Source organism: Plectropomus leopardus, chromosome 11, assembly GCF_026936395.1.
Source record: "Plectropomus leopardus strain MGB_pleo_1.0 chromosome 11, ASM2693639v1, whole genome shotgun sequence".
Lineage (NCBI taxonomy): Eukaryota > Metazoa > Chordata > Actinopteri > Perciformes > Serranidae > Plectropomus > Plectropomus leopardus.
Genome location: NC_142186.1, coordinates 11,799,581 through 11,815,976, shown reverse-complemented (window position 1 = coordinate 11,815,976; position 16,396 = coordinate 11,799,581). Strand labels below are relative to the sequence as shown.

The window sequence follows — 16,396 nt, the reverse complement described above, 5'->3', positions numbered from 1 at the left end:
CCTGGGGGGTACTTCAGCAGGTACCAAGGGGTACATGTAAATATTGTGATGTAGCCTAACTAATTTGAAAACAATTACAGAAAATTTTGATCAGAAAATAAAAATACATATAGGCTGTTAATATATTGATTCAGCTGAAACTTGAACATGTGTTACAATTGAAATTGCAAATGCTTAAGAACAACTACAAGTAATGAATATTACAATTCAAAGAGTAGACTAATAAAAAGTAGTGAATTAATTGCTGAAAGAGTTGACTAAAAGTGGTGAATATGCAGTTAAAATAGTTAGCTTTCATGGCTAAATGGTTGAAATGGCAAAAGGTCCAGCTTCTGTCACTATAGCGCAAATACAAACTTGACCAAACTAGATTAAACATGTTGTAAGACACAAAAAATACTGTGAAAACATGATTTTATGAAAAATATTTGAAATAGTGCCAAATAACACCCAGTTATTTATAAACTCAAATGAACACACTTGGGACCTAATGGGTGGTGTTGATGAAAGGGAGTTCATCTGATGTGTGGAGGTAATTAAATAAAATCAGGAATAAGCCTAATTACTCAAAAATTTTAATGGACTTCTGTGGAATTATAAACTCTAATTCCTGATTATTAGTTTGTCGCGGCCTACTATCAAACCTCATTTCACTATGAGTCGAGGCCATACTCACACTGTTCTTTGCACTGTAGGCCTAATCTGTAAAATGGGTTGAAATGGGTGTTGGAGACTTATACTTCTACTCCACATTTGAGTATGTATGAGGTTTTACAAAAATATGATGTATATGAATAGGATATATTTTGCTGTTGTCCCTTTTCCCTCTGTAGACCTGCCCAGGTGCGCTGCATCACCTAATGAGGTGCATTGCACCTGGCGTGAGGAAGGAAGCGCTGAAAAGCTTCTGTGACAGCAGAAGAAAAGAGAGACCTTTGCTGTGTGGACTGTTGGTGCACTGCCTCTCAGCCTGGAACTTAATTGTCTTGTTAGCATGTTGTTTGTTAATAAAGCCCATGGACTGGATTGTTTCAAAGGTGTCATATGTGGTTATTTTGGGTCAGTGGTGTAGTGCTGTTCACTGCATAGGGCTGCCTTAGGTTGGGGTGTAACAGATACAATGTCATAGATCAAACTGTCCAATACACATAAAATAATGAGCCCCATCCCGACCAACTGTAACAGTACATCACTGTTTCCATTTCACAGTAATGCATCAGTAACATTTGAATAGAATACCATATGTTAACAATCAATGAATGGAGAAATTCAGCTAGAATAGTACTTTCACTTGTTATACTTTAAGTACATGTAGCTAATGATACTTCTACACCATTTCTTAAGTAAGATTTTGAAAGTGGGACTCTTATTTGTATAGGATGTTTTTTACATTTTGGTATTGCTACTTTTACTTAAGCAAAGAACCTGAATACTTCTTTCACTACAAGCCAAAATAGACAAATTTAGTTTTGTCACTGGCTCTCCCAAACTATTGAAATTCTGATGTCACTACAATGCATCTTAAACCTTTGCTTTTCTTTGATCATCGACACTGCTAGACTATCAACATTATATATTTTTAATACATTTTACAGACCCCTACCCCTTCAGCAATCCAATATTTATGTCAAATAAGCATCTAAATCTACAATTGTATAGACATGTGGTTCCAATATAGGGTGGGGTTGTGTCTGTCATAGCTTGAGTCAACTGTTGCTTGACACTCAGAAAACTGTACTAAAGGTAAATGTCTGGAAACCTCTTTGAGAAAAAAATTCTCTTAAAATTTAATTTATAACACTACTCATCCCATGCCCGAATTCTCCTCCCATTTTGACGAGCTCAGACAAAGGTTTCCATGGTAACTGTACACAGCAGCTGTCTGACCCCTCCCACCCCCACATCCTTCCAAACACCTCCTACCCCCACAAACTGCTCCCCCTCCCCCTGCCTCTGCTTGAATCAGCTGTGGCCTATGTGGGAAACAGCACCAGTGCAATAAACTATTTAACAGTGTTTAAGTGCCAGTGTGTGTGTGTGTGCGTGCGTGTGTGTGTGTGGGTGGGGGGGATTCGTGTGTGGAGGTTTCATTTGTGTGCTTGTGTAATAGGTAGAAAGATTGAGAAACACATTAGTATGTGTGCGTTTGTGAAATCCCCCTGCAGAGTTTATGAGTGGGAGGCCTCCACCAGCAGAGGGGTATTACATGAATGGTGTTTGTGTTATTCTTCAACCCACAGCAATAATTTCACAACTTGGTAACAGAAAACCATAACCTCATCAGCAGCGTTTCCCTTGGATGGTGGCCCCATATCTTTCTGACTGTTCCAGCCCTTTCCTCCAATCTCTTTTGGATGACAAACATCTCTATAGCATGAGAGCTGCGAATGAGGTTTCTGAAAGGCAAATGATTTATAGCTGCTGATTTTTTCGTTGGCACTCAAAAGCTTTGCAGTGCTTTTTCAGAACTATGCAATTACACATCTATTATAATGGGCACACTGGCAGATTTGGCCTAAATAGCATCCCTTGCTTTAGCGTCATGTGTTATGTGTTAGATTTAACTCTCATTAGTGTAATCTTATTAATGTGTGGCTTTTCAATTTCATTTCAGTAAATCTAATTGCTTTTATTCAAACGTTGTTGGTCTTGAATGAAAACTAAAATGACCTTGCTCTTTTCTATATTGCATAAATAGAGTATAAAACACAAAGCTACAGCTACATCTATATGTACTTTATGTGTTTGTGTAAGGCAGATGGCACTACTGTAGGATCCAGAACATCAGCATTTATATGCTGTGTGTCAGTTTGTCTGTATGTGTGCAGAAGTGTCTCCTCCAGTGAAATCCCATGTGGATTTCACAGCAAAGTAACAATTTTCCTGCCTGTCAGAAGCTCAGTTGATATCTGGAGCACAACAACTGAGACCGGAGACGACATCTTTCTTATGCCTCATGGGAGAAACATATTGCACCAATAAGACAATAGCTACACAAAGCCCTCCGCTGCTTACATGCCAGAATGAGGGCTTAAAGACTTAGAATTTTTCATTACCTCATCTATGGTATGTCACTATTTTAAGAATGATTAATGGATAATGAAGCCATAAAAATGTGATCTTACATGAGTTGTTCTCCTCCTGATGTTTGTTAATGTTTGTTTAAAAAAAGGATTTTTTTACATGGCATTTCATATATATAAATTATATATTATAGCACCTTTAAAAGATAGGTGCTGTATAGCATCAGATAAGGTTCCTTTATGTTTATGAGCCAAATAACTGCTTTTGTATAATGTTTAGCACCATTTTTGTTAAGAGTGTAGCTATTTTTAATAACACTATAAATTGCAGTTTAAGAAAGTAGGAAACCCAGCACAGAAACTACAACATGACACAGCAGATTGTTCCTGACTGTATATAAACAGTGACACCACTTGGGATCCTCATCTACACATGGTGTTACTGTGATGATCCGGGGTAATGGTGTTTGTGAATAATAGAGAACGTGAGAATGAGAGAGAGACTTGGGAGTGTGAAATGAACGAGGGTGATATTTTTAGATGGGAGTTCATCACAGCCTCTATCTCACACACAGCTACTGTTGCACCCGCATCAGTGCATAGTGAAGGACTGGGAAGAAAAAAAACTACTCAAGATAGACATAGGGACATACATATATGCTGTTAATAGACATGTCTCATTATCATCATGGAAAATGTCCATCTAAACAAGATATTCAGTCTCATATTAAGTCAGCATTTCCTGTAATGGGGTCATACACAGACAGGGAAGAAATAAGTGCTAATAAAATATTCCGAGAAGATAATGGGTTTCAAACCAGTATGAAATTACAGTTAATTTATGTTTCTCATCCACAGAGATTTGTGGAATATACATAGATGTTTTAACTGCCAGATAAACTATAAAAAATATGCAAACTATTCACAGATATATGCATTTAACATTTCCTAAGGATGAAAGAAACTGGTGTCTCCTCAGTGCATGAAATGACACTCTCAAACAAACATGACCTTCTTTTGTTTTGCTTGAGACAAGGCAGAATCAGTGATCTCGTCTGGCACATTGGAGCCTCCGTGATGTAGACATCTGTCACTTTAATGCAAGCAAATGATTGAATAGTCCTGGGGCAGAAGGAGAGGAAAGGTGGGGGAAGTGGTTAATGTGTGTGTGTGTGTGTGTGTGTGTGTGTGTGTGTGTGTGTGTGTGTGTGTGTGTGTGTGTGTGTGTGTCTGTGTGTTTGCCACTGTGAAAGGGAGTGCAAGACCCCAAACATCTGTTACTCCATTCAGAGAAAATGGATCATCATTCCTGGCCAGAGCTGGCTGATTGGCCCTGCAACATCTTGTCTGGCAATTAAACGGTGATTACAACAGAGAGCGGTCTTATTTCTGAATGGATCAAGATACAGTGTTGTAAAAGCCTGCAGTGACAGAGGCAAATGGATTGCACAGAGGCAGGATTCTAAGAGCTGTGGTTACTGAAGCCGTGACAGAAGCTAAAATCCATGCCATAAAACTTTCAGAGCAGAGAGAATCCTAGCTTTCAGTTCAAGTCAATCTCTGCCACTTCCTGGAAACTCACTTGTTATTTTACTCACACAGGGACGATGCATGCAATGCGGTGTATCTTTAAACAACCATGAGCCATTTTAAGATGGGTGTGTGTGCTTTATCTTGTTGGTTGAGGGCCAAGAGTTAAAATCTCCAAACGACTGGTGAGATGGGTCTGGCCTGCTGCAATATAATTCAATCAAAGTGAAGATGCTTTAAGTATATGGGGAACCAATGAGGGATGGGCCAAACAGAGCAAATGGTCCTCAGCAACCATTTCCATCAGAAAACCCCACACATGAACCTGTTTCTCAAACCAAATCCACTCTGCACATTTCCATTTCATTACAACACAGACTCATATTCTGGGGGAAATGAATGGCAGGCAGAAGTCCAAATAAAATGTCTTATTTATCCCTTGATAATATTAAGTAGAGCCCATTCTCCCCTCTCTAGTTTGACAGATGATTCCTGGGCATTTGTGGAAAACATTTGTACAACAGCTTCAGTGTGGGAATTTGAGAAAGAAAGATGAGAAATGGAAGAAGATGGCAGCAGCCAAGAAACAGAGAAATGATGGCCAAAACTGTAAGAGGCAAGACATCATACTTCCAACTGAAAAAAAATATTATCAAAGTATGTAACTACACTGTCAGTACTTCTTACCTAAGCAGTTAAAAAGGAAAGCCAATCACATTACGATAGATCCCACTCACCCTCTGCATAATGCTTTTCAGGTACGACCATCAGGCCGCGGCTATAAAAATGTCCTTGGCTAAGAAAAACACTTATAAATATTCCTTCATTCCCACTACCATAAATATCTTAAATAAAAGGTAATGGTCCATACAGCTACATAAACACTATGCTACTTTGCACACAGCAGTTGTACTTTTTATTCTTCTAAATGATTTGTATCAGGTATTCTGTTTTTAGGAACACTTGACTTGTTTGTTGTTCGAGTTTGTTTTATAAGCACGTCTAAGACAATTTTCTGTCACAACAGACAAAAAAGTTTTCTGCATCTGAATCTAAATAATTGTATGAAGATGCATGATTCACACGTGCTCTTGGTTTAGATATTGTTTCGGACCTTAGAGTCCTTCACTGAGGGTGTCTGAATGTTAAGATACTGCATGAGCAAGACCTTGTCCATGTTTAGACTACAGTGTTAGACACAGCTGTATGACCTGCGAAATGTGCTGTGTAAGGTTGGATGATCCTTCTGTTTTTGTTTGTTTTTGATATGTTTTTCTCCATGTAGGCATTGCAACAAAGAGCTTCTCAGATCAGATTTGCGTCATTAGACACGTAAGATGAACTGTGGCTCATTCATTTTATAATTCATCAAAATTAAAACTGACAAGAACAAGTTGTTTTTCTCACTTCCTGGATGTGCTGAAAATCGGAAATTCCTAATAAATATGTTGTTCTTTCTGAAGTTCAGTGACAGCTGTTGAATAATGTCAGTGGAGTCACATTGTCCTCCTGGCATGAAGCACAGTGCTGTATCCTCGGAAAATACAAATTTGGAACAGTCACATTCTCTCTAGTGGTCAGTTTAAATCCATATACTCAAGGTCAATTCAAATGACTGAATACAAGGTGAGTGTACAGTTTCAAGTGGCTGCAGCCAATCAGTGTTGAGAGAGAGAGAGAGAGAGAGAAAGAGAGAAAGAGAGAGAGAGAGAGAGAGAGAGAGTATCTTGTTCTCTTCCAATGAGAGCAGCCTGCTGCGTGCGAGCTTCATTTCCGTGCAGCCCCGGCCCTCCCAGCGATGATGTAATGTCATGAATATTGAAACAGGTTGCTTGGTGGTCGGGAGGCGCTCGAGTCAGCATCCCTTCTGCCTCCCCATCACCACTATCCTTCAGCATCCGACAAAACACCCAGAAAAGGTAAGAAATTCCTCTGGAGCGTCATGATTTCCACTTGATAATGCATTTCTTTTTGGGCACACAAGCTTGTTTTAGATTAATGTGACAACAGTAACCTGTATGAAGGGCAAATGTCTGACTGTGGTCCACATTATGTTCTGTGCTGTCAGGCCTCCAAGGTGGCTGGATTTACTGTTGCTGATCACAGTTTGTATGTAGAAAACAAGGAAGACATGCTTTCTATAGACTGATTTAATGTTCATTTAATCAGGATGCGGTGAAAGATTGTGGTGCTTGGTTTTGATGCTTTTGAAGCCAAAGAGACAAAAGAAAAATATGCATTAACTGTGCCAACTGTAGAACAGGTAAAGAAAAGGTTGTGCCCATTGCTTCTGATACTTTTCTAGCTCATCTTCCATCCATTTGAGTAATGAGTCATCGGGCATGTTGGATATGAAGAAGATGATGGCTGACGGCAGAACTCCTGTAAGCCTGGATGTGGCTCATCTTACATCAAGAGGCTGGACCGTCTCTTTGTTTCTTTTTGGGTCGGTCCAGGATCAGATCAGAGGCCACTCAAAAAGATTCTTTTTTCTGTCAACTGAACAGGCAGCGAGGACTAATTGGCTGGCTGATGCTCCAATGACATTGCCTTCTCTTTGCTCTGTCTCTCGCCTATTTGCCCTTTCGGCAGCGCACATGACGCAAATGACTGTCTAATTGCCGGAGCTGCAGCTGATCTCACACTCATCTCATCAGACAGGGGCTGAGTGGCCGACTGCATAATCACTGGTGGTCACGTACCTGTCTCTGGGCCTAATTAGCCTCGCTTGTATTAAAAAAAACACATCTAAAATTCATGGTGCGTCCTGGGGTGCCTTTTGTTCTAAAATAAGCACATTTATTTCGCTTTTCAGTCCAAGTAGGCTAATAACAAAGTTGGGCAATTTGATCGACCTGTAGAGGATAATCTTTTCATATTGACTGTTTAGGCGATCCATCTTTTGTAGGCTTAATGCTGAAGGCATTGTTGCTATTGTTTCCAAGCTGCAGGGAGATTGGTGAAAGGGATGGATGTTGTTGAGGATGAGCTGAGCCTTTGACACCATGATGAACCCATCCTCTGCCGACTCCCCGCGGCAGCCAGACAATAGCAGCCGGAAGCAGCAGCGGTCGTCGTCTCCGGCCGGGCTCAAAGACGGTGGATCTAAGGCTACACAGAAAGGCAGCAACTCGTCAAAGCCCATCACGTCAAAGCAAGCAGCAGCAGCAGCAGCAGCAGGAGGAGGAGGAGGAGGAGGAGGGAGAAGCAGCCGAGGTCATTCTCCCGTCTCCACCGGCAGGGAGCGGCAGGCCGGAGGCGCTCCTGCCGTCAGAGGCGCGGCTGCTGTCCAGGCTGCCGGTGCTGAAAGCCCGACGACGAGCAGGCCGACAGACAGAGGCAGCATCCAGACACCAGAGGACTGCCCCCGCCCTACCGCTGATGCCTCCGCGCCCTCCAGAGCAGATCCGAACCGCGTCGTCTCCGACCAGCCCTGCGCGTCCAAATCCCCCAAACTGAGGAGCAAAAACCCGAGAGGTGGCGAGGCCGCAGCGAGCGGCAGCAAGAAGAGCTCCAAGGGCACGATAGGCTGCGGACCCGGTTTCTGGAAGGAGGGATGCTTGCAGTCCGAGCTGATACAGTTTCATTTAAATAAGAGTTTGGGGAAGAAAGGGACAAAGATGCAGACGAAATCAGCATCACCGCCGGCCTCAGAACCGGAGCTGTCCCCCGAGCCTGACTGTCCTCAACCGGCTCCACAGCCAGACCAGAGACTACACGAAGATATAGAGAGGCTGGAGGATGAAAACGAAGATCTTAAGGTAAAATGGTAACATATTACAGGCCTGATCATTTATATTTGTTTAAGGAAGTTGTTTTTTTTTCGTGCGCAATGGTCGCACCTGTTGTATTTGCCTACAGGCTGAATAATGACTCCTACACGTAGCTGCGTGCTTTGTTTTAAAAAAAAATGTATTTTAAAAATGCGCTGACCAATTTGTCAATATGGGGGTGGGTTAGATTTTATTATTTTGAGACACATTTTAATTTTTTCCTCCGTGTTTTGCAAGACTGAGATCGAGGAGATGCGGGCAGAGATGGATGAGATGCGGGACACCTTTTATGAGGAAGACGCCTGTCAGCTGCAGGACATGCGCAGAGAGCTGGAGAGAGCCAACAAGAACTGTAGGATCCTTCAGTACAGACTGAAGAAGGCAGAAAGGAAGAGGCTCAGGTTTGCAGAAAGTGGCCAGGTGGATGGAGAGCTGCTCAGAAGTCTGGAGCAAGACCTAAAAGTGAGTCTGTGGTGGGTTAAACATCATTCTATTATGTTCCCTCATATCCATGAATAGTGTCTTCATCCTGTCTCTGTTTCCTCTGTCTCTGTCCCTCTGCCAGGTGGCGAAGGATGTGTCTGTGCGCTTGCACCATGAGCTGGAGAATGTGGAGGAGAAGAGGACGAAGACAGAGGACGAGAATGAGAAGCTGAGGCAGCAGCTGATAGAGGTGGAGGTCACCAAGCAGGCCCTGCAGAATGAACTGGAGAAAGCCAAAGAGGTGAAGGGCTGAGGATCCCCATGTTTTTGAAAGAAATCAAACCTATGTGCTCAGTTTTCAAAGGGTCAAACACAAGATAACTGATGTTGATCCAGGTTTCAAAGGGTTAAAGGTCAGGTTGAACATATAATGCAATGCCCCATGAGTTCTATCATCACTTGTAAAGGTTTGGAGAGAGGGCGAAGGTTTCAGTGCAGTCATGCTACATCCCCACTGCCAACATTCTTTATAAGATTTGCGAAATAATCATTCATGCTCACAAACATGATAAAAGGAATGACAAATACAAGTTCTTTTCAGGGATGTTTTTACTTCAAGCGTTTCAAATAACACTTGCACTGCGAGCACTGTGATTTGAATCTGAATATTTTACCAGAAATGTTCTCAAGGGTGGCTTTAAACAGTCCTGTTTTTCCAATACTGAGCCTTCAGTGCGCCATGAATCTGGATGATATCACCGCCTTTAGTAAGAAAACAGGGAGCTGATGATGATGATGATGTAACCACTGTTTCCCTGCAGCTCTCGCTGAAAAGAAAAGGAAGTAAGGATGGGCATAAAGCAGAGAGAAAGACTCCACAGACCCCCGTCGAGGTGAGTCAGCATTTAAGTTATTAGATTATGAAGTTAAAACCGTCAGTGGAAGTGTTAAATAATGAGGTTATTTTGCAATGCAGTTTCCATATTCAAACAATTTGTAATTTGCAAAACTGCGCATCAGAGAGTCATAATTTGTAGTGAGTGAAAGTAACATGAGGAAAAACATGAGTAACACCCCATTACAATATGTGCTGAGGCAATAAAACTGATCCCAGGGATGCAGCTTTTTAAGCAAACTACCAAACAAGTTGGAACTTGCACAAGAAAAACTACATTGCAATTGTATTTCTACCATGTTAACTTTGTGAAAATGACTTTACAGGTGAGAAGCCTTCATGCAATGGGTAAATAAAGAACCTATCTACTCTCTTCACAGGAAGAAAATGAGGATTTGAAATGCCAGCTGGCCTTCATCAAGGAGGAAGCCATTTTGATGAGAAAAAAAATGGCCAAGATCGACAAGGAGAAGGATCGACTGGAACAGGAGCTGCAGAAGTACCGCTCCTTCTACGGGGACGTGGATAGCCCTCTGCCTAAAGGTGAGGCTGGAGGGCCTCCCACCACCCGCGAATCAGAGCTGAAACTCCGCTTACGGCTGGTGGAGGAGGAGGCGAACATCTTGGGGAGGAAGATTGTGGAGCTGGAGGTGGAAAACAGAGGGCTGAAGGCTGAACTGGATGACATGAGGGAGGACAGGTACTGTGCAGAAACTCATCAGATCTTGATGACTGAAACACTACAAAAGGCTGGTTTAAACGCAGTGATAATTTTAATGGAAATGAAAATAAGCATATTTCTATATTTGTAAGAATTCACTGCATATTTTGTGAAAAGGAAAATAATTTTCAGGGTTGAGTATAACCACACTGTATGATGAAACAACTATTGCTTTTTTGTTTTGGCAAAAAATGGTATAGAAAAAAGGGGACTGTAAATGAAATGTCACAGTTCTCAATGCTTCTTCCTTCTCGTAGTCTGGCGGCAGCAGGAGTGGACGGCTCTGGTAGTGGAGGTCAGCAGTGCAGAGAGCAGAGCGAGGCCCTGTCAGAGCTGAGGCAGCAGCTTCAGCTGGTGGAGGACGAGGCAGAACTTCTCCGCAGGAATTTAGCAGATGTGGAAGAAGAGAACAAAAAGGTAGATGGTGTGGACTGTGCTCTGAAAAAAAAACACTTTCCTCAGCAGGTCATTGTTTTTGCATGATGCAAGGATGAAACTACTACATAAGCCCCTTTCCCACTGGACACACACACACACACACACACACACACACACAAACGTATTTAATGGGAAAGGCTGCAATCGGCATTCCCAGGTTGAATGACTCTGCAGTAGTCACAGGTATTTCTTGGCTCCAGCTCCAAACTGCAGTGATGGAAATATGACACTGGGGTGGACAGGCTAATTTTGGCTTGGTTGCAGGTGGTGTGTTGAAGACTGTTTCCCTCTTGATCTGTGTTTCCCCTGTACTTGAACCAAACCTTATTCCTGACCCTCTAACATGGGTAAATCACTTTTCTGAGTGGGACCAGACTTCAATACAACAACGATGCCATGCAAAGATGGGCAGTCACAAAATACAGTCTGCCTTGGTCTCCGTTGGAGCAGCACTCAAATACTGAGCAAACATTAGTCTGAGCTGAGTTTGAGAGGAAGCAAAAGAAAGTAAGAAGTAACCATCGTAATGTTTTAACCGACCTCCATGCAACTTTCTGCTGTTTACTAACCTGTTTTCCAGCCAGTCTGTGATGTCGAATGTGACACACCAGCAAATAATAACAAAACAAAACAGAAGCAATACTGCAGAGACGTGTACACGGCTCTGGTCTACTGGCAATGGGAAAGTAGTCTAATGCCTATTTTTCATTAATTTTCTTGTGGTTAAACCTTTTTTTCATACATGCTAATTTTGGCGGAAAATGAGTAAAACCAGCAATATAGTATATTTCACAGTTGTATGAACATTTTCTCCTTTTCTTTATCTGTCTGGGACTGCTATTTATTTAATTCACTCCCTATGTGAAGCCTTGTGAAGCAGTTTGAAATTTAAAATATTTACATCAAAATGGCAACAGACTGTGAATAATATATGAGGTATGCTTTCTGATATTACTAAGCAACACTGAGCTGCTTTAATGTCAGTGATAAAAGATCCCTCATTTTTTAAGCGTCTCCTCTTTGCTTGTGTATCTGGTGCTATTATTGGTATCATCAATGACTTTGAGTCCTTTTGTAAAAGCTGTCTGTTATCTAACCGTCATACATAAGGAATTCAAACGTGTTAACTAATCATATTCGCAGCAGCAAGTACGCATGGGAATAACACTCACTTTCATCTCTAGGTGACGAATGAGCTGAATAAACTGAAATACAAGGCTGGATCCCATGAAGCTGGGTCGAGACATGGAGGAGGTTTGTTTGTTTTTCATCTTTTCAGTGTCTTTCTGTGTGTGATAGTTGCAGGGGACAAACCAGCTGCACTGCAGAGCAAAAGATAGCTGGTCTTTTTCAGCTTTATAAATCTGTATGTGATGAAAATGTGTTCCATAGAGCCTCCAGGAGCTGCACATTTAAGTCTCATTTGCAGAGGTGTTCCACTTTTCATTGTTGCCTTGTTTCAACCCCAGGCGGAGCTGACCCTGCTAAAGTAGAGGTCCTCCAGGAGGAGCTGAAAGCGGCTCGTCTGCAGATCAATGAACTGAGTGGCAAAGTCATGCAGCTCCAATACGAGAACCGCGTGCTGCTCTCCAACATGCAGCGCTACGACCTGGCATCCCACTTGGGCATCCGCGGCAGCCCTCGGGACAGTGATGCAGAGAGCGACGGAGGACGGGATGACGACACCCCCTCGGCCTCAGCATCCTCCCCTCGCCTCCTCCCGCCCCACCGCAAGCGTGAGGGCCCTATTGGAGGGGAGAGTGACTCAGATGAGGTGAGGAACATCCGTTGCCTCACCCCGACACGTTCGCTTTACTCACCAGTAGACAGTCGTTTTTTATCCAGAAGCCTGAAGGACCGGCAACAGATGATAGACATCCGCATCGAGGCGGAGAGGCTGGGTCGGACCATCGATAGGCTCATCGCTGACACCAGCACTATCATCGCTGAGGCCAGAGTGTACGTCACCAATGGGGAACTGTTTGCAAGGCTGGATGAGGATGAGGAAGGTGGCAGGTAATAAACATATGAGATTTCCCCATCCAACTCACCCTTAACCCTCTGGAACCTGAGTCAGCATCAGTTTTATTGTGCTGCATTCAGATGCCTCTCACAAGCATTTTAACCTCTGGAACCAGGGAAAACTGATATGATTTCTTTAAAAACATGGTAAAAAGGTAATGAGCAACTTTGCAATAAATAGTCAGCAAATTGCAAAACAATGTGTAAAGGGTAAAAAAGAAAGTAACTTGAAAATTAGTTGTGAGGAGACTATTAGTTATTTTCTAAAAATGGAAAAATGTCTAGAAATTTATTTTTATAATTCTAATTCTTATAATGATATATTTAAAATAATGTTACAGAAAAATATAGTATATAAATCATACTGTATTTTTACTGGTATATATATATATATATACACATATATACATATATATATATATATATATATATTGTATTCCTTGAGGAATTTCTTGTTTAGTTACTTATTGCCCTCTTTCCATGTTTTTGAAAGAAATCAAACCATTTTTTTCAGGTTTTCAAAAAAAGGAAAAATGTCCAGAAAACTATTTTTATAATTCTTATAATGATATATTTAAAATAATGTTACAGAAAAAATATAGTATATAAATTATACCGTGTACATATACAAAATTTTATATGTTATATAATTTTATTTTCTAGCACTTTATAAAGTTGTAACCTTGATTTCTTTATATTTCCTTTTTTTCACGTAATTTCCTTGTAACTTTTTTACTAATTTCTGGCTAATTTTTGGGGTTTTTCTTTTTTAGTTGCTCATTGCCCTCTTCCTGTATTTTTGAAAGAAATAAAACCAATTTGTTCAGGTTTCAAAAGGTTAACTTGAGCATTTCAAGCGATTTTTCAAGTCCAAACACACTCTCTCTGTGCTTCACAGGATCAGAGAGCACGAGTTGCTGTATCGCATTAACGCCCAGATGAAAGCCTTCAGGAAGGAGTTGCAGAGCTTCATAGACCGGCTGGATGTCCCCAAGCAGGAGGACAAACAGGCAGAGGAGCCACTGTCTGTAAGCTGATGCAAACCCATGAATATATGACTCAAATGACTGTAATTTTTGTGTTCTTTGATGGTCACTTTTCTCACTACTTGTCAATCTGCCCCTCTCTCCCTTTGCCTCCAACCTGTTTGTTTCACTGTCATCCATCAAGATGTTTCAGCCCATTATTTTGCTGATCCTCATTCTTGTTCTGTTTTCCTCACTCTCTTATGCCACCATTTTTAAATTGGTATTCCTTTTCACCCTATTCTTTGTTCTGTAAAGCACATTCTTAATATCATGTTAGGTACATTTTATTTATTCATTTATTTTTTACTTATTCATTCATTTCAATTCTGTTATGTTGAACACGTCACACAAGGTCACTCAAGGTCACTCAAGGTACAGGACATTATCCTTTTCCGTGTATGATCCAAGCCAGTCATCTACTCAAATGCTTTCAACGTTTACTGGAGACCAAACACCCTGGAGCGACAGTGGAGTACTAGGTGAGTATGTGGTTAAACTCTGGAAGTGATCAATGAGATTTTTTGCTGATAACATGAGTTTCTGTTTTGACAATAGCAGGCCCATACAGGTGTTTTCTCTTACTATGCCTTATAAGACAATTCTTAGGACTGTGTGGGCTTGAATGTGCTTGATTGACATCTGTCTCACTTTCCTGTTAGTTTACACTCTTGCTAGTACATAGACATTGGGCACATTATGTATTTCCCAGCATAGCTCAGTCTCAATCTGAGTAGAGGTCTAATCAGCTACAGCTGAAAACACGTGTAGTTATGCAGGGCCTTTAATTAGACTTTCAAATGTTGTGGAGTAAAATGCTAAAACAACGAATAATTCTGCTAACAGGTAAATAACAATCTGTTCTCCAAAATCCGAAGATCATTTTAAAGGAATACTCCACCCACAAAATGACCATTTGCAAATCAATTAGTCATGCCACGTTTCCATGAATTGTTGAAGTAAACTTTGTTTTTCTCTTATGTCTTCATGGACAACTCTGAACATACTGATTTATTGATTGAATTGGGGACCATGTAACATTCCTTTACAAACTCATTTAGTGTAATTCGAGTCTCTTTTATCCAGTCATATGCTCAGTTCTTCCCAAACAGATCCATTTTTCTTTTTAAATTGATGCTCTCCCCAAAGCCAGCCTACAATATATATATGTATATGGTAGGTGTAGGTGAAGTATCTTTTAAGGGCTGTCAATGTTAATCGCGTTGCGATTATGGTCGTTCATATTGTGCTTTTTTTTAAAACTCCCATTATTGATTCCTTATCTAGACAATCTGGTAAGAATTGCTTAATTTTGTCAATATGGACTCCGTAATTGTTTTGAAATGCAAAATATTGAAAATGCGATTAAAAATGCATTTAATTGCTATTAACTATTTAAATTCCATGATTAGTCGCGATTTAAACAGTTAATCATTTGACAGCCCTAATTCCTTTAAAATGCTCTTTGTATTTTGGTGATTTTTTTTTGTTTGCATCATTAAATATCTTTTCAACACTTTGCTCCACAACATTTAAAATCTTATTAAAGGCCCTGTACACCCACACAGGTGTTTTCAGTTATTGTGACTGATCAGACCTTTACTGAAACTGGACTGAGCTATGCTGAAAACTGAATCTGAGTCTCCAGTCTTTAATTATATTGAATCATCCGGCAACAATCAGGTCTCTAAGCAGTACATCATGAATACTAATGTTTTATGGCTGTTTGGGCAAGGCACACAGACAAGTGCCCACTCACAAAAATATCATTGATACTGACTCACTCACACACACACACACACACCACGTGACATTCAAGCAAAAATTGGGCCTATGACTCTTTCAAGGAAACTATACTGTCTGAGTCATGAGAAAATGTCTCCAAAACCATGGCATTTTACCCACAGGCCTATTTTTTGGGGGTTATGTGACATTCAGAATAGTGTAAAATGCTCTGGGGTGGGTCTGAAGTATCCAGCCAATAATATACTGATGTGTTTAACCAGCGGACCTGACCACCAGGACGGGGGCGGAACCGGTCCACTTCTTTCATCCCACCGGTGGGATGTTTTACGTCACATATTAGGGCCAGCTGTGGAGAGAGAGAGAGAGAGAGAGAGAGAGAGAGAGAAAGGAGGATTTTATTTCCCGTTAATGAAAGCATCATTTCAGCTGTAGGCTGTCGCTCTGCAGTTGTTTTTAACTGAACCACTGCATTCCAGTCCAGATTTCATTACAACGACTTCTCTGGCTGAAATTTAGGCTCTCTCGTGGCTGGTTTTCGAGGACAGGATTGCAACGTTCGTGCTAGAGGAAGAGGTAAGGGTGTCCTCATGCACATGGCACGTGCTTTGTGTATATTAGGACGGAAGATGGGGTCGTTTCAAGTTTGTTTTGGCGCTCCAGCTGAATTTAAAACCGTCAACATGATAAATTTTTAGTATGCTAACGTTAACTCTCGCGTTACTGTTAGCCTACTGTACGTAACAGTACTAGGTATACTTAATATGTAGCGAGTAACGTAAACAAAGTAGTAAGGAATTACT

At 41.1% G+C, this 16,396-nt stretch overlaps 1 protein-coding gene across 1 annotated transcript; it reads left to right on the top strand.

Moving 5' to 3' along the window:
- Positions 1-6,141: 6,141 nt before the first annotated feature.
- Positions 6,142-14,332, top strand: mtcl3 (MTCL family member 3). Its single transcript, XM_042490118.2, has 11 exons — positions 6,142-6,472; positions 7,499-8,314; positions 8,564-8,788; positions 8,892-9,050; positions 9,571-9,642; positions 10,025-10,344; positions 10,623-10,782; positions 11,988-12,057; positions 12,273-12,819; positions 13,724-13,853; positions 13,996-14,332. The coding sequence occupies exons 2-11, from the start codon at positions 7,559-7,561 to the stop codon at positions 14,104-14,106; spliced, it is 2,550 nt and encodes an 849-aa protein (XP_042346052.2). The 5' UTR covers positions 6,142-6,472; positions 7,499-7,558; the 3' UTR covers positions 14,107-14,332.
- Positions 14,333-16,396: the final 2,064 nt, after the last annotated feature.

Bases quoted from the DNA above. Each gene is read 5' to 3' on its own strand.
- mtcl3 (XM_042490118.2), top strand. From the start codon at position 7,559: ATGATGAACCCATCCTCTGCCGACTCCCCGCGGCAGCCAGACAATAGC. The intron at 9,643-10,024 runs GTGAGTCAGCAT...CTCTCTTCACAG, and splicing joins CTCCACAGACCCCCGTCGAG to GAAGAAAATGAGGATTTGAA. The intron at 12,058-12,272 runs GTTTGTTTGTTT...TTTCAACCCCAG, and splicing joins TGGGTCGAGACATGGAGGAG to GCGGAGCTGACCCTGCTAAA.